This window comes from Phlebotomus papatasi, chromosome 3, assembly GCF_024763615.1.
Source record: "Phlebotomus papatasi isolate M1 chromosome 3, Ppap_2.1, whole genome shotgun sequence".
NCBI lineage: Eukaryota > Metazoa > Arthropoda > Insecta > Diptera > Psychodidae > Phlebotomus > Phlebotomus papatasi.
The window spans coordinates 28,881,630-28,901,156 of record NC_077224.1 but is presented as its reverse complement, the minus strand read 5'-3'; the positions used below and the strand labels follow the sequence as shown (position 1 = coordinate 28,901,156).

Genomic DNA, 19,527 nt, shown 5'->3' with positions numbered 1-19,527 from the left:
GTGACCCAATGGCTCTTAAAGGGTTAACAACAATTTCTAATATAATTACTCTAAGCCGTCTCTCGGCTCATCTTCAGGTCTAAGGGTCTTAAGCTTCAAAATTTTAAATCTAAACCTTGTATTTTTGTCACTCAAAAGAACATTATGTAGAAGCGAGTACTAAAGAGCAATTTTGTACACAAAAGCTCCATGTATATTTATATATCTATCGTGGTAATTTTCACCATTTTCTATAGATATGCTTGTTAACTCTTTAAGGACGATATAGTTTTCACAGACCGAAATTAACAATAAAAATAAAACCGTCAAACAAAAACAATGATTATAACAATCTTATATCTAAAACCTTGAAAAATTCATCAGGATTGGATTCGATAGTTTTCTTACTATTAATTTAAGATATAAAAATTTAAGATATTTTTCAAACAAAACCAATAAATAATAATTTTTGTTCTTATGAAAAAATATTATGTATGAGCATTCTAGTTTATATTTCCAAAACGGTTTTGCTTAAAAAGTGCAAATACAAGAAAAATAATAAAAATCATTCATCAATGCGGAAATTTGAAAATTCGTCAATTTTGAGCTTAAATATATTTACTACATAGCAAATAGCTTTCTTTAACATTCTGCTTTGCAAATAAGTAAAAGTATTTGAAAATAAACTTTAGGTAGTTAGAAAAAAAAAAAACATTTTCTTTATGAGAAACCAGTGTTCCAATCGTCTTTAATGGTATCTACACACTAGAAGCAATTTTCGTCAAAAATTTCCTTTTTTAAAAAATTCTAATGTTTCTGCCTACAAGGATAGGAGAAATTTTCTTTAAAAAGGCATTCTTTTTAAAGAAATTGCTCCTAGTGTGTAGAGGCCATAAAGAGTTAACAGATTTTTTTTATAAGGATTTAACGTAATGCATTAAAATTTACTAGAATAAATTAGTGTCTCAAATTATTCTTTCGGTCTTCTTTTAATTCTCTTTATAAACTTTGTAGATTCTTTGTATACTTTTTGTTTTAAATCTCGCAATAATTTAATGATATTATTCCAATTCAGAATAAAGAATACACTTAGGTGCAGTGAAGAAATAGAAAACACGGTGTCGTGGTGTTTATAAAATTCCTTGAAAATTTTCTGCGCATTATATTATTTTTTTTAATGTTCCTGCACTTTCTCGTGTTGAAAAATGTCTTACAACAAGAAGGTATCTCCTTGGAGCTTTTTTTTCAACGTTGAATTTCATGTCAAATGGTGTAGAGCGGAAATTTCGCAAATAATTTGAAGGCAATATTGGTGGTATGAGTAAATATCACTTCAAATTCATTTCCAATGGATGCTCAATGAACTGTATCGTCGGTAGTGGGTGTCAAAGATGTGCTTTATTCGCTATATATTTTTTCCAATGCGTTTTGCGCCTCATTCAAGTTAATAGGTCAAAGCTTTATGAGTAAGTATAAGGTGTTTAAATGATATCCTCCACCTACGATCTCAGTAAATTGCTACTTTGTATGTCTTCCTGATGGGAAGCTTTTGCAAATCTCTTTTTCATGAGTGGCTTAAGAACGATTTATAGCTTTTTTATCTAACTATGTAATTATTGCACGATACATTATCTTGAGTGTCTCTATTGAGAAATACTGTAGATACTTCCGCATGATATCTTCACTGATGGTGGTTAAAGAATTTTGATTTGGATTAGCAATTTTTTTCGGGATGATACATCTAATATGAATATTTATAATCACTTTAAAACACAGTTACATGCTTATCTCAATGGATTCACATAATATATCATGGAGTTTCTATTGGCATATCATCTGCAAAATACAAGGTTAATTTAATTTTGACTGAGAAATATAAAAAATCTGATATATATATTAGAGAAAGATATTTTCTTTGGCCCGGATACTAATAAATTTAGCAATATAGCATATGTTAAATCAATATCAAGATCATAGAAAATAGTATAATAGCTCTATCATCATCTTCGCATAAAGAATTTTATGGCTTTAACGATATGCTTTTCCAACAATAAATCGATGTGTTGGAATTTAATAGTTATATTTATAATGTGTTGAGTAGCAACAAATTCAATGATTTTCTTTGTCATCTTTTTTCTCTCTTCCAGGTGCCTTCCTTTTTATGGCCACGGGTCTTGTGTCAATTACAATGGCCATTGCAATTTATATCTTCAATCCGTATGACTTAATATTCAAGTGGAAGCTCAAATTTGAGAAGGACGGTGAAGTGTATAATTTATGGGCTAAGCCTCCAGTTGATCTCTACTTAAAAGTTTATCTCTTCAATATCACCAATTCTGAAGATTTTCTCGCAGGCAAGGATAAACTGAGAGTTCAGGAAGTGGGACCATTTGTCTACAGGTAATTTTATAAATGTTTAAATAGCAAATACAGAAAGTAGTGCACAAAAATTATTTGAAAAATTTTACGAACCAATAAATTCATGTTTATCAAGCTTTCAAGCATAAAATGTAACTAAAAGTAATATTAACCTAAATGTTACGACATTGATATCTTCCAGGGAACTTCTTTCCCATGAAAACATCACATTCAATTCCAATGGAACAGTTTCAACAATACCGAAACATCCTCTTGTGTGGCAGGAAGAGCTCTCGGAAGGAAATAGCGAGGATGATGAGCTTATCTTGCCAAACATCGCACTTTTGGTGAGTTCTAATACAAAAGAAAAATAAATTTCATGTATAGAAAATTTTGTCCGAGTTCTCCAACCATTCCCTGCCCTCCCTCAGCAACAAACTAAACGTATTGTAGGTATTAGAAAAATTCATGAAAAAAAAAAAGAAAATCTTATATACAGTTCTTTCTTGCAAGTATAAGACACAGAATAAATGTTTGTGAAAACAAATAACAAATGCAGTGTATTTTGCAATACAGAAGAATTCCGTGCACTTTCAAGGAAAAAATTATAACGGAAAATATCATTAAGACGCGGTTCTTTGGGGGAGAAGTATAACAACATTAGAGTATAGTTAGATTTTGCGAAGTCAAGATCAATAAGTCGGCAATCGGATGAATTACACCCCTCAGTAATTAAACAATTCTCTCTTCGCGATCAATGGTACACTATAAAATTATTACAATTAAATGCTAGACTTGTTTTTCAATATGTCACAGATCTTGCATGCTCTCGTGAAAACACACAGACAGATCAGACAACTGATCGAAAAAGAAACATGGAATTTACGGTGGAAAATTGTTAAATGGTAGTGTGGAAAATGCGACCTTCATCTAATTGCAGAGAGAGAGAGAGAAAAGAAAAATAATTCCGTTTAGTTTTCAGACAAATTTTGAAGTAGGGGAGACCGGGGCAAATTTAGCCACGAATAGAATTAGATAGTGAGGTATTATAATTTTAATACTATTTTAATTTAATACTATACTATTTATTCGGACTAATTAACTCCCCTCGTATCTCTTGAAATTTTTATCAGTCTTTAAACAAATTTTCCCAAAATAAGCAAAGAAAATTTCATTGGTTGACTAGTTCTGACCCGATATCTTCTAATACCGTTTTGCGGGGAGATTAGGGTAAACTGGGGCAGAAGTAAACACGGGGTAGCAGTAAACACTGCAATTTTTTAACTTAAATATTAGGTTTCAGAGGATAAGACCTATATAAATTGATAGCAGGGGTCCTTGTCCACGGAAGAAATGGTTGATACAAATCCAAATAGTGTAGGCACAAAATATCAGTGTTTCGTGCTCCCCCACGTTTACTACTGCCCCAGTCTCCCTTAGACATGAAAAAAAAATTCAGTAAAAATATTTTCTAAAATACTATTCTTATCTTTTATTTTTATATTACATATATCTGGAATAAGAAAAAAAAGCTAGAGGAAAATTGCAAAATTATTATGTTAGATAATATAAAATTGTCAAATGATCATTTCAAAGTAACGTCTGCGCTGGCTGAAAATTACACGGCGGTATTTTGTTCTCTGATTGACGATTTCTTTGAATACTTTCAAGCTCTAGCTTAGTCAATCAGAAAGTGCAATGGGGTTGAATTATTTCATGAAGATAAATTTTTAATTATATGTGGATGATGCTTAAAGCATGATTCACGTAATATTCAATCCCATAAAATATTTTAATCACAATATAGCATTCTCTAATTCATCATACCTTTGCAGGATTTTAAATGAGACTAAAATATTTTATAGACTTAATTTCATGCTGTTAAAGTTTAGAGGCGTAAAATGAACACATTCAAAGTTATATAAAAAAATCTTAGTGATAGGATTAGGAAATAAAAGTTTAATAAATTTATTATTTATCATCAATAAAGATAAAAATAAACTAATTTATACGCCACATAAAATTGATCAGCTCAGACGTCTCCCTTTATAAGTAATTGCAGTGCTTGCGGAGTAATAGTTCATGAACTAATTTTCTTCTGAGCAATTTCTTTCTCTCACTGACTTTTCCTAAGATAGTGAAAGAGACGTACGAGAAAATACCGGATTTCCAACCTTCTAGTGGCAATTTTCATCGCACAAGTGTGATCAATGTATATTACCTTTTTTACATAATTAAATGCACAACGGTGATACTTACTGAGTTAATTAAGTTACAGTAAAACATACGGTTTCACTATCATTTTGGAAAATCTTCACTAGTAATATCCATAAGAGACTATAACCGACACAATTTTTATTATTATTGGATTTAATTTAATCGGTAATTTTCCTCTTACTAATAATATCTTACTTCGTAATTGATAAAACATATTTACAATTTACGATTGTTTATAGAGATTACAATCTTCTTCTGACTGTTGTCTTTATTTTTACTCTAATAAGCATAAGCCATAAATAAATTATGGATAAAGTCGATTGTGTATTATTATCAGTTTACAACTATTAATGTAGGGTATCATTTATTTGATTATTATAATTCAAAATTCTTTGCGAAATTCACTATAAGGACCTCCATGTCTGCATTCTTATCTAACAAATCATCGATCATGTTACCACTTGTAATAAAACTTATGTAAAATTTAAAGAGATTGAGGAAGATTTTATGTAATACTTGACTATATATGATGTACCGGCATTCAGTCTCGATTCCAGAGGTAATTTGAGTGGAAAACGATTGGCTTATGGTGAGAAAACTAGAGAATTCTCCTACAATCGTGACTTTTTATTGTTGCAAGATCAATACATTCATTAAATGACAAAAATGCTATGAAAGGGACAGTTTGACAAACAAGTCTTCATTCTCTCTGTAAAATTAACGTACAATACAAATTCATAAAAGCCTCTAGCAAAATCATTTTGAATTAATTTGATGATCATCGAAAGATTTGTATTCTACAATGTGCAACGTTGGCTTTTTCTTTCTTGCAATTCACCGCACATATTTTTTCTGGTTAGAAGAAAAAAATCCTTTGATCATTTCAGCAAAACGCTATATTTTTTTTTTAATACAAAATAGATCTGCCAATATATAATTGTTGGATGATTGCAGAAAAAAATTTGCATAAACGACGCACAAGTTGTGATCTCTCCCGAAGATTGCAAATTTAAATAAGAAACCAGTTACTATCATCTATCGATGGGTGGGTGAGAAATACAACAACGGTCTTTTTTATTATTTTTCTATGCTCTAACGATGCAATTTGAAGATAATTTTCCTTGACTATGGATGCCTTTTAAAATTCATATATCTTTTTTCGTGGTACCCATAACCAAAAGTTCATCAACTTGCACGCAACAGATCAAGACGCTAAACTTCTCTATGAACTTATATTATGTAATGCAAACGGAACAAGTTCTCCTTACAATTGCTCGTTACTTTCACACCATGCACTTATTTTTCCTTCATCTTACGAGATATGCCATCGATTGCGTTGAAAGAGGTAACCTATATAAATCAACAGGAGTAATGAGGTGAAGTCATAGATTAATACCATATCAAGCATGCATTATGTATTTACTTGTGCTTTATTTGCTTTTTGGTATTATAAGAAATAAAATTTTGTAAGGTTTTCAATGAAACAATCTCTTTCAATACCTATTTTGTGGTAGATATTTTTAGACATTTTACTGAATCTGCAGCTTAGAACTGCGGAAAATCTTAGAACAAAAGATTTTTAAATATAAATAGAGTATTAGGGTAAGTGTGCCAAATTTCGGCATAGTTGCATGCATGCGCCAGTCTCAAGTTTGAAATGTAATATTTTCAATATAAATTGATCTTTTTTATTCCTTCTTTTTAGGGAGTGTTGCTTGGAACCTTGTAGACAGTAGGGCGTTTCAACTAGGAAAAAATTTTTTTGGCACTATTCTCACGGTGCTGTATTTGATGAGACAAGAAAGTTTTTCTTCTACGACCATATGATCAGACGTTGTTTAGAGGTGGCTGAACGACCCTCTCTGTAGTGTAAAATCCGGTAAAATCAGAAAAATGTTCTACAGAGAGGGTCGTTCAGCCACCTTTAAACAGCGTCTGATCATATGGTCGTAAAAGAAAAACTTTCTTGTCTCATCAAATACAGCACCGTGAGAATAGTGCCAAAAAAATTTTTTTCTAGTTGAAACGCCCTAGTAGACAGTTTACCGTCTTTATTTGCTCTAAAATCATTCCCAATACATTTTGGAATGAATAAAAATGTAGACATAGCTTTGGTGGCCTATTCCGGCCACCTTCATTCTGATAGTTCCTTGCCTTTCGAGAAATCTCGCAAAGTCTTTTTCATGTCATCTCGTTTGTCGAAGATATATTTTTTTGTTATTTTTTGCATTGTATAATCTCTAGAGTATGTAAAAACTAAAAATTCAAGGAAATTTGAGGAACATAAAAGGTGGCCTAAATTGCAAACTGGCCGGAATTTGGCACACTTACCCTATGTCTATTGCTCTTATATGTAATGCGGAATCGGACGGGAATCTTCGTTTTTTCCATTTCGTTTTTTACACTTTTGTTTTCTCCAGTTTGTCTTTGGAAATCTTGTCTTAATACTTATATAAAAATTTCCCAAATATTTTGCCAATTAAGATATTAGAGCAGCTTAATTCTAAAAATCATTATCATTACGGGTTTTTGGATTTTTAGCCCAGTTCCAAAAGGTCTCGAAATCATAAATAACAAATAAAATCCAATAAGTTTTCAAAGTCAAATGCAATATTTGACTATCTAATCGTAAGCCAAAATTTTCCTATACAAATCCTGCCTGATATGAAATTAAATAAGTTAAACTCCTAGACCTGAAGATCATATAACACGGGTTCAGGCTGGAAGTTTATTCTGTTTTGGAAGGTCTCGGACTAGTAAATAATTAAGATATTGCGGTGATTTGAAATCAGACTTAAATTCAAACTTTGTGATTTAAAATATAGGCAGAAGGAAAAAAACACGACGAAGTAGTTTTGAGTCTAAAGATTGTACTTCTTCATGATCTTCTTTTTCTCTTTGACCATCTTATACAGTGATTCCAATTTATACTCCATTTCAAATTACCCCATTATTGTATCTTAGATCACATGCTCAAAGTCAAAATTCTTCCAAAAAGCTTTCGTCGTATATATAAATCATTTGATATGATTCCGTGTGTATATCATTTGAGTATGTAACATAGGTAGTTATAACAGTTTTCTTACTAAACCTTGTCCGTAGTTCTTAGGAAATAGTTTAAAATAGTTTAGTTTAGCTTATATCTTAAAATTTTACTTTATTCTTAATAGAATTTGGATTTTTTCACATTCACCCTTCTTCTGATCTTAGAATTTTCCTAAAAATTTATTCAATAATAAAAATACTAATTCGCTGTAAAATTTAAATTTAAATTAAATTTGGCGGTAATTAAAAAAGTTATATGTTTTTTGGACATACAGTGCTGTCTCTCTATATGCACACTCTCTATATGCACAGCTTTTGTGTCGGTTGCATTCAAAATCAATTTGTTCACATTTTGACAAAGTAATAAAGACAATTATTTTCTTGGTAACTAATTTTTCTTGTTTTTAATTTTCTTAATTTTATTTTTTCTGTCTCATATTATATTTAAAATAACACGGGAAATTCTAGAACAATAAAAAAATGATAATTTATTAAAAGAAAGAAAAAAACCGTTGGGAATTTCAAAAAAAGTTGTGCATATTCAGAGAGAGAACTGTCAAAAAAAGTACCCAAACTGTGCATATAGCGAGACAGCACTGTATTGTGAAATAGACAACAGTGTTTTTTTTAGACAGAAAGACATTTCATACATATTCGAATAAAAACTGGAAGAATTTAGACTAAAAGTTAAAAAAACGTTGAAAACGTGTGATTAATTCATCATACGGATCATACGTATCTGGTAGCATCTTCAAAATTAAATGTTCTTTTCATATTATTTTGTATACAAGCTCAATGGTTCAATTTCATGATAACACTCCAAATAATTTTGCTATTTCAAAATGACTTTACATTATCAATGACTTACCAACTGTCCTGCGCAATTGTTCATACCACTTGTATGCTGATGATCTGCAAATTTACATTGAAGGTTATTCTTCTGACCCATCCTCTACCTTTCAGCTCATGAATGACAACTTGGCGAAAGTCGAGCACTGGTCCGTTTCAAATGGCTTACTCCTAAATCCCAAAAAGTCGCAGGCTATTATCATAGGCAAAAAGGCAGCCAACATTACTCCCTATCCTCTAGTCCTTCACGGCGAAGTTATTCCTTTTGTGGATCAGGTGAAAAACCTGGGTATTGTCTTTAATAAGACGTTATCTTGGTCTGACCATGCATCCACCATTTGCCGCAAGGTGAACTTTTCTCTCTATGATATTCGCTTGCTCCTAGCCCGAGCACTGCTACTTCCATTTTTTAATTATGGAGCAGAGCTCTTCTTTCTGTCGGATGCTGACACGATTCGCCGGCTTTCAGTTGCTTTCAACAATTGTGTGATACATTTGCGGGTTGCGCCCTCGTTATCACATTTCTTCTTATAGAAATGTTTTTGTAGGATGTGATCTCCCATCGCTACTTCAAATGCGCGCTCTCATCTTTCTTAACCGGTTGATTGCATCGGGATGCCCTGGGTACCTGGCCTCTCTCTTGACTCCTGGAGGGTCGGCTAGAGTCAGTGGACTGATTGTCCCTAAGTCACACCATGAGTCCTTCAGACGAACTCTATTTGTCAAAGGGGTTTTTATGTATAATTCTCTCGCTCCTCAATAAATTGAATTGAATTGAAAATTGAATTTCTGAGGAATTGTTAAATTGACAATTTTATTGACCTCCGAAACCACGGGTTTGACCAAATATAATTATTTAAAAGAAAAATGTTATTGATTTTTTAAATACTTTCTTCTTAAATAATTTTTAACTTCAAGATGATTTTCTGATGATTTATAGACAAATTTAAATTGACATTAATCTCAAATGCTCCCAAAAGATTTGCGAAAAAGAATATAAGGCAGAGCTCCTTCTTGGCAATTCGAGCAGCTCGCAAAGCTTCGGACGCTTTGCCACCCTTTTTATTGTGTTTTAAATTTTTAGTGATACCTTCAAATGGCAAAACATCGTAGGGTAAGTGTGCCAAATTTCGGCATAGTTGCATGCAAGCGTCAAAGTCTCAAGTTTGAAATGTAATATTTTAAATACAAATTGATTTTTTTTTATTTTTTCTTCTGAAAGAGTGTTGCTTGGAACCTTGTAAAGAGTTTACCGTCTTTATTTACTCTAAAATCATTCTTAATACATTTTAAAATGAATAAAAATGTAGACATAGCTTTGGTGCCCTATTTTGGCTACCTTCATTCCCATAGTTCCTTGCCCTCCGAGAATTCTTCCAATATCTTTTTCACGTGATCTCGTTTGTCGAAGCTACATTTTTTGTTATTCTTTTGCATTGTATAATCTCTAGAGTACGTAAAATCTAAAAATTCATGGAAATTCGAGGAACAAAAAAGGTGGCCGAAATTGCAAGCTGGCCGGAATTTGGCACACTTACCCTATGTTTTGTAAAATATCTTAAAATTCAATTTTTTTTACTCTTTATTTCCTGGAAAAGAATACAAAGTTAAGCGCAGTATCGTCAGAAATGCGTTATTTTCTATTTTTGTCTCCTTTTCAACCATTTTATCTTTAAAAAATGATCCATTGCATTTTTTCTCAAAAATATAGTCCCTTAAAAAATAGTCTAAAAATGGGTTATTATTTTTTCCGTTATTTGCCATTTTTTTTGCACGATATCCATATCTGTTACAAAAAAAAAAATTAATGAATGAAAAAAATCGTATGGTAATTTAATCGTCTATAAAATGTTACCTGCAAAAGAAACATGAAAAATTGAGCCACATCATGCCAATCATGATCAATGATCGCGTGTAGGAAAATTCTCATGTCTGCAAATAGCGAACAGAGAGAAGCCTCTTAGGCTGAAAAGCGGCAAAAAATGTTGTCTTTCTTTTGTCAGCATACGTCACATGCAGAGTCTGAATGGAATTTCCATTATAAAACTTACATTTTTCTCACCTATGTGTTTTCACTCAACAAGGTCCATTTTTCTGCACTTTCAGACGCTACTTTGCACAACACGTGCACGACGTGCACCCATTTGACCGTCCTTCAAAAAATGAGGAAGAAATTTCTTCTACAATTCTCAATTCATGTCTTTAAAACATATTTTTTTTTATAGAGGATTAAGTAAAATGAAAAATCATTATACAGAAATATCCTGTGGCTCGAAGAAGATCACGATGGTGATATTTTTACTGTTGCACAAATCCATAAGGCCAGACCGTTTCAAACGGGTTTTTCCTCCATGTGCTAAGGAAATTTATCGAGGTCTGCAATTATTTTTGTCGCCTGAATACATTGACCGACAAATGGTTTTACATATAAACCTGTGCACAAAAAAATAGATCTTTTATTGACATCCAATTCCGCAAACATTTTCACACCGGCAGCAGTGGGGAAAGTGACTAGTTATCGAGATATGAAAATTTATTTTTATGTTTTTTTTTTCTTAAGCTAAAAAGAAAAATCTACGCAATAGTCTGCAGTGCACCTTGAAAATAATATGATTAGGTCAATGGGGAAGTAGGAAGCATTGTCTGCTGCTAGTGCTGTATTGAAGCAAAAATGACGGGAATGTCCTAGAAGACTCGTGTAGATTCATCATAGAATGATCTCTTCCTTGCCTACGCAATTTTCATTCATAAATATAACTGGTTATTAAAACATTTTGATTGCAGAGTATTGCACAAGTAGCTGCAGAAAAATCATATTTTTTCCGCCTGCCGATCAACATCCTCATTAGGCAGACAGATAGTCAACCTCTGGTCAGAATGACTGCCAAGGAATTTATGTTTGGCTACGAGAGTCCACTCACTACCCTTGGCTACCACGTCCTACCTAATTGGATTTCCTTTGAAAAAGTCGGACTCATCGACAGGGTAAGTTAATTTATTGTATACTCAAATCTTTATGATCAAAATTCACAAATCACTTTTGTCATTAAAAAATACTTCGTGCAATTAATAATATAATCATCCAGTGACTCTCCCATACAAATTTAATTTAATTTAATTGATCGTATATGATAGTCAAAAATATGATTTAAGTACGAGGAAATTATAAAAAAAAATACTGAAAATCCCCAGTGATCTCCGAAAGATTATTCAAAGATACAGAGAGAATTTAGAAAAAAAATAAAATGCATTTCTTTGAAATTAGCATTTATTCCGGATACAAGTTCTTTCGTAACAAACAAGGTTGTTTTTTATTAGTTACAAGCAAAGTCTTATATTAATCTCATGCCCAAAGTTTTGTGCGTACCTAACGAACCCCCAAAAATTAACAATACGTCATAAATCTGGAAATTTCTGGTATATATTTAGGGAAGATGATGAAATTTCTTGAACTTTCTAAGGTATTCCAAGCAATATTGTTTTTGTTTTACACCTAAACTGAAATCAAGGATTTCAAGAATGTGATTCATTGGGAAAAATAAATTCTGGAATGGTGAGAATATCACTTTCATTCATTGACGTGCAAAACATAATGAATTTCTCAATTTGTTTATTGCTTTTAGTTCAGAGAATTGTGTACTTGTAAAAAAAATTAAGAAACTGAGAATATTTTGATAAATGTTTTATGGGTTAATTTATTTAATTTAAATATTAAAAAATCACATGTCGTTAGTAAAACATTTGAATAAAGATCGTTAAGAATATGAAGTTTTATTAATTACACCTTTAATAATCATTTCAATCAAGGGGTAGATAATATGATTGCAAGTGCTTCACAAATATTGAAGATTTTTACGTTAATTGAGGAAGAAGTATCACAAGAAAGTAGTGTACGCATTAGTTCTATTACATCTGTCCTTGTGTTTCTCAATAGATTTCTGGCACTTTTAAAATGTTTTAAAATGTTAGACAAATTATAATTTTGTTTTAGTCGAATTTCGTTATTTTTTCTGAATAGGCACATTGAGTACAGTAACAAAATGTTGTGTCGAAAACGTTTTTTAATAATCTAAACCATGTAAGGGGCGTGGTCTATTTGTTATCGAGTGAAAACGTTATCTTTTCTTGATTCATAATAATTTTGAGAGGTAAAGATGAGAATTTTGCTCTTTTTGGTTTTAATAGCTTTGCCACACCTTTTAGATCAGGAAAATTTCATGTAATCGAAATCAACATCCCTTTCTTTCTCCAACATTTTGCACATATCTCTCCAATTCTTTTGAATTCTTCTACTTCTTTTGAATGTCATAATAAATTCAATTTAGTTCAGTCTAATTTGACAGCCAAAGAGTTTATTTTACGAGCATTTTTTGTTCTTTTACTAACATTTGTTCGTAAATGTTCGTAAAATTTAGTCATTATATGTAAAATTTTGCCAGATAAACAGAAATATACGAACAACTCGCACTTACACTATTTTAATGGCAATTTAAAGATTTTTCGGTTTTTCGAATATTACAGAATTAGACAGAAAATTTTGTGAACTTTTAGAATCCAGCTTCATCTTGACGTACTAAAGATTTTCCACAATTTTGGATTTTTCAAACCCTTGTGTGCTGTATAATTAACGTTTTCAAGACTTTTTTTTACAAAGATTGGTAAAAGCTTGGCATTTTTACATAATAAGATGTTATAGACAACTCAATTAATGATAATAAGTTGATAATTTCTCAAAAAACAAAAAGAATTTCTTTTAATAAATATTCATTTAAAAGTTATCTTGAAATAATCTCTGGAATGTGTCGCATATATAAAGAATCTGAGTCAAATCGCTAGAAATATTAAGCATAATACAATGGATCCCGGGATTATGCATATTTTGGGAATCGAAGAAAATCGCGCAAAATGGCTTTATGCATACAGAAAATTTGCAAAGCCTCAGGAGATTTGTTACGAATATGTTACAGAAGAAGTTCATTTCAAATTTATCGCCTCAAAAATGATTTCGCAAATTAGTACCTAGTGATAGGCAAAGTTGCATAGATGCATAATCCCCTTTATGCATAGTCCCGGCACCCCCTGACCCCTGTAGGGAATTTTCTAAGGCACATTGCGCTACATGAACATGTTTTGCCTCGAAATATTCATTTTTTTCTTTTAAAACTACAAATTCTATTTATTTATGTTCTATAAAGTAGTAAAAAATAAAATTATTTAATTTTCTACGCGAAAACAACGTGAAGAAAGTTAAAAAATGAGTTCAGCAAATGACATTTCCTAATGTCAGTACACTGAGAGAGAAATGCGAAAAAGTTAAAATAACTCTCCGGAAATGTTAATTTTACCCTGCAGTATTGATCCAAAATCGGTGTAAATATTACCCTTTTTAGGTGTATTAGGAGTTACAGTTACGCTTTTTAATGCTAATTTTACCCTTAAAAATGTGTAAAATTAACATTAAAAAATGTTGATATATTTTCACACCTAAAAAGTGTTAAAGTTATGAGGAAAAAAGTTAATCGCAGCCTCTTTTTTCTCAGTGTATGAATGACATTAAGTATCAAAGTGACACTTCAAAAATAAAAACGCAAAAATAAATGTTTTTAAAGAGAAAATTGTATTAAATGTGAGTATTTAAATCTTGCTCCAATATCATACGTCACTTTTAAAAAGTTCCACTTGAAATAGAAACTATAATTAAGTTTTTGAGGGGTTCTATCTCAAAATACCCAGATACTTAAAATGCAACTAAAATAGCAGAAGTGCGAAATGTTTGTAAAAGAACAAGAAAATCTCGTCAAGCTATTTTACCCTAAATGGGAAGGATTTAGAATTATTACTAGGCGGAGCTTAACAAGGCATCTTTTATTGCCTGGCAGCACAGGTTATAAGAATTTTAAAATATATTTTTACATTGGAAGAATTTTGTTGTGAAATAATGTATATTGTGTTATACCGAAAAATATTAATAATGTAATTTTGTGCAATGGGCGTGGCCTATTTATTAGCGAATAAAACTATCTAGGAAATGTTAATTTGCTCATTTCTATTTTAGCAGATTTTTTTTATCTAAAAAAACTCCATTTTAACAGAAAACTTCTAATCGACTAATGGGAAGAACTTAGAATTATTTACAAGTGGAGTTTAACTTGTGACTTTTATTGTCTGTCGGTATATGCAGAGTAAAGCAATAATAAAAAATAATAAAGAGTATTTATGCTATATAATTTTTTATGTTTCTTTGTGACACTTAAAAATAATTGATTCTAATTTTTCTGAGTAATTACCCATGAAAATATTTAATTAATGGAGTATTGTTCAACTAAATAAACATATCGTTGCGTATATCAAACAATTTGCACCTATGATATAAAAGAACGGTAATAAATAATTTAATTTGAACATTCAAACATTTTAAGGAATTTCTCTTCACAGAGAGTCATTAAAGACATTCTTCAAGTAACTTCTCAAGAAAATATTTCATTTCACTAATAGTAATATGAGGTAATTGCTGGTAATTAAAAGTAACAGATTCAATGTCATCAACAATTTCACTGGACAATACAATGTACTGTTTTCCAATTTGAAATTGAAGGTAGATATTTTTCTATTTCTGCTTGCAGATGTATGATTTCGAGGGGGATTATGAGACAATCTTCAGCGGACAGGGAGATCCTAGCATGTCTGGTCTTTATGATACTTACAAAGGATCCCAGAATCTTCCCCAATGGGAAGGAGAACATTGTAGCCGAGTTACAGGTGCTTCAGATGGAACCAAATTTAAGAGCTTTATGGCACCCAATGAGACAATCCTCTTCTTCCGTAAGAGCATGTGTACAGTCAAAAGAATGGTGAGTTCATAGATCTCAACTTGTATAATCTCTGTCAATCACCAATTTATTTAATTGCCCCAGGCACAGTAAAAAAAAAAGAACGAGGCTGAAGAAATTGGAAATGTGAGACATAATTTTGACTTTCGATTTCAACATCTGAATTTGCATGTCAGGCAAAATAATTTTCATAATTTTATTCAAACGTACACATTTTTTATTAAATGGCAAACACTTCGTGTCAACGATCATAATTAGATGAGTAGACATGACGAATAAAAAACGTGTTGACGAAAATTCACATTATATATTGTTCTGTTAATGATGACTCATAAAATTTTTGAATTTCTTGCCCTATATTACGAGTTTTGTAGTAATAAATTTGTTGATACAGCACCTGGTTGACTATATTTAGCCATATTAACGTTCGCTGATATTTTTGGCCTTTCTTCGATTCTTTTACGATTCAAACTAGGGTAATATTATTGTTATTTTTTTTCTCTAATCCAGGTACAACAGGGAGGACCAACAGAGGTGTCTGGTTTGACGGCTCAGAAGTTCGTGTTTGAGGAGAATGCTCTTGACAATGGAGCAGTAGAAGAAAAGAATAAATGTTTCTGTCGACAAGGTGAGATATTATTTTCATTAAAATTTTCAGAGAAATTTAACATTGATGATTCTCTTTTTGCAATCTCTTTTATTTCAGGCAAATGTCTACCCGCTGGTCTCATTGATGTTACAGATTGTTACTATGGCTTTCCAATAGCACTCAGCTATCCACATTTCTTAGACGCTGATCCTGATATCACGAAAAATATTGTTGGTCTGAAGCCCAATCGGTCGGAGCATGAAAGTTTCTTTATAATACAGCCAGTAAGTATATAGGATTATCCTTAATACCAGAAAGTCAAGATTTTTCCTTGTTTGTATGCTTAATACGAGCTTCAGATTGTAGCTTTAACTCAATTTCACAAAGTCTAGAAATTCTAAATAAAACAATTTGTCTGATTTCCCAATATCTCATGGATCGTTTGCCCTTAACCCTTTAACGACCATACACTTTTTACGGACTGAAAATCAACAATAAAAATTAAACTGAGAAACATAATCAATGATAAGTCTTACATCTAACCTTGGAAAGTCCAACAGAGTCTGATTCGGTGTATTTTGTGCTTCTATGAACGATAGGGACAAAAATAGTCCAAAAATCTAAGTAATTTTTCTGACAATACCAATGAATAATATTATTCGTTTTAATGAAAAATATTACGTATGGATATTGTAGTTTTTATTGCCAAAAGGGTTTTGCTTTAAAAGAAATTGGAAGTATAAAAAATAAATAAAACCAATTATGAATTTCAGAATTTAAAAATTCGCGATTTTTGAGCTTAAATATTTACTACATATCAAATAGCTAGAGACTTGCAAAAAATATTGTAGATTCCTTCAACTTTCTACTTTACAATTATGTAGAGACATAAGAAAAAAATAATTTTAGATAGTCAGGAAAAATTATTTTCTTTATGAGACACCGGTGTTCCAATCGTCCTTAAAGGGTTAATATCTATTTCTAAGCCATAATTTGCTCAAAAATCTTGCCCGATGTGTAATTTAAAGAGACAAGCTATATGACTAAATGATAGATCTAAAAACCGTATGGGGGATTATTGAATTTTGCGATTAATAAAAAAGAGGAAATTGAAACTCTAAAAAAACATATAAAAAGAGAAACATTGAGAAAATATTTTCTTTCTTAAATTTTAATATACAGTGACCGGCAAAAGAGACCCAATATTTTGCAATTCTTTATAAAAAAAAAATAATATTTCATGATTTAATTCCTATATCAGCTTCAAAATTTTTTTCCTGGAAAGCTCTATTCTAAAGCTACTAAACTAAATGATCATAATAAGGATTTTTTTGAGAAAAGTACAAAAACTTTCTAGGGCTTTTACAAAGAGGATGCATTGGGTCACTTTTGCCAGTAGTGTCCAACCAAATGCCACTTTTTGATCCTAAATTTTACTTTATGCACAATTAACGTAAATTAAGATTCAATATAATGGCTCCAGGGTTATATAAGTCCTATTTGCATGATCACTTCCGGTGTTTTCTCACTTATAACCCCAATAAATACAATTTTGAACAAAAAATATTCACATAAAAAAAATAATAAAAAATGCGTCTTAATAGAAAATGGCCACCAAACATGGTGTAGGTTATATAACCAGTGATTAGACTACACATCCGTGCTCCATCCTTCTATAATATTAAGCAATTTAGAAATTATTCCAAGTTCACTACTAAAATTGTCTTCAAGTTCACTTCAAAATTGTCTTTAAGGTGCACTTGGTCAAAAATTCACTTTCAGCGAAGTATACACAGCTGCCTATCCTATAACATCGATTAAAACCGGTAGCCTAATTAAACATCCATTACCGGAAAGATTGATAAGCCATGAGCTGTTCGACTTAAAAGCCTATATGGACGAAAAAGTCGAAACCTTTATAAAATGTTATAAGCATATTGGAGTATTTACTGAATCTTAGAATTTTAAGGCCAAAAACGACTACTACGGACTACGGGCATCAAAAATTTAACTATTGTCCGATTGTATGGAAATAATCATATGGAAACGAAAAAAAATGCAAGGTGTTGAACAATCCGAAGAAAAATCTGTTTCTATGACGCATTACAAGAATTAATTTACAAATATTTTGTGTTCAATGAAATTCTGCTTCTTTCTAGCCTATACCTGGTGAGGAACTTGAAAATGTGATGTCGATATATTCAAAGGCAGCCTGCATGGTCTGCCTTTGAATGTGGTTGGGCAGCCTTTGAATCTTAATTTTTCACTGAGAATATTAGGGCTGTAACATTAAGTGGCCCATAATTGATTAGCATGAACCCTAATGCACTCAATAAAACCACCACTGTAGTCAAAAGTCATTATACAACAACATTTTTTACATTTTTCTGAAGCACTGTTTTTCACTTGAAAATTTGTAGTAAAACGCCATTGAAGTTGACAATTGTCAGTTTGAAACATCTCGGCCGGAGCAAGATAGCATTTTATAAGTATTTGTATGACATTCGTCAGACCAAAGTAGGAGTTCTATTCTGCTCCCGGACAGGAAGCTGTCAGATGTTTCAATGCATGGAAAGAGAGGATTGAAAGGCACACAACATTAAGATTCAAAGGCTGCCGCAGAGCAATATTTGCAAACTTTTATCACTCACAAAATTTGTCTCATCTGAATCAAAATGTATTTAAAGAAATACCATCCAAGAATAACCTTCTATGACTCACAATAGAAGATTTGTTCGAAAAATTATTTTAATTATGAAAAAACACAAGAATTGTGGAACATCAAAATTACAGTTTAGAGCTCAGTTTCGTTTTTTTGCCCTAGCACCTAGAAAATAAGAGCTAGGGTCTGCATTTTTTGATAACTTGTGAGGATTATGAATAGCTATCTAATAGTTAATAGAAAAGAATTTATGCTTTAAGGAAAAGTGAAAAAATTACAATATTCAAAGGCTGCCGCATTCAAAGGCAGACCACTTTCCCCTACACGTTTTTAAGTTAAACAGTTCATGGCTTAACGATCTGTCTGGAAACAGATGTTTAGTTAAGCTACCGGTTTTGATCTATTTTATAAGCTAGGCAACTGCCTAGACTACGCTGAAAGTGAATTTGTGATCAAATTGACCTTCATCTTATTAGTAAACTTGGGATGATAGAGAATATCATGCGAATAGGACTTATATAACCCGGGAGCCATTATACTGCATCCTAATTTACGTTAATTGTGCGTAAATTAAAATTTAGGATCAAAAAGTGCATCCTCTTTGTAAAAGGCTCTAAATTTTTTTTTGTACTTTTCTCAAAAAATCCTTATAAGGCCCATTTAGTAGCTTAAGAATAGAGCTTTCAAAGAAAAAAAGTTGATGGTGATATAGGAATTAGATCATGAAATATAAATTTTTTATACAGAATTGCAAAACATTGTGTCACTTTTGCCGGGCACTGTAAAATTTTTCAAAATTTAGCTCCTGGGACTTAGGGGAAAGTGCTCTCCCTTCGAACGTTCATGCCTTCGAATAATGTGGTTTTTTGTAAGAGATTCACACTAAATTATCACGGAATTATCAACAATTGATGCAAATCCAACTAACATTTAGTAGAAATATGTAAGTCTCTTAGAAAAACTAAAAGAAAATTCACATTATTCGAAGGCATGAACGT

The 19,527-nt window shown here is 31.5% G+C and overlaps 1 protein-coding gene across 2 annotated transcripts in view; it reads left to right on the top strand.

Annotated features, from left to right (window-relative positions):
- LOC129807478 (scavenger receptor class B member 1) overlaps nt 1-19,527 on the top strand; it is a 31,344-nt gene that overhangs the window by 9,031 nt on the left and 2,786 nt on the right. For both annotated transcript variants that reach the window (XM_055856771.1, XM_055856770.1), the window contains exons 2-7: nt 2,127-2,379; nt 2,540-2,684; nt 11,233-11,433; nt 15,072-15,299; nt 15,789-15,906; nt 15,985-16,151. In XM_055856771.1, coding sequence (XP_055712746.1) covers nt 2,127-2,379; nt 2,540-2,684; nt 11,233-11,433; nt 15,072-15,299; nt 15,789-15,906; nt 15,985-16,151 — 1,112 coding nt within the window. The remainder of the gene's footprint in view (nt 1-2,126; nt 2,380-2,539; nt 2,685-11,232; nt 11,434-15,071; nt 15,300-15,788; nt 15,907-15,984; nt 16,152-19,527) is intronic.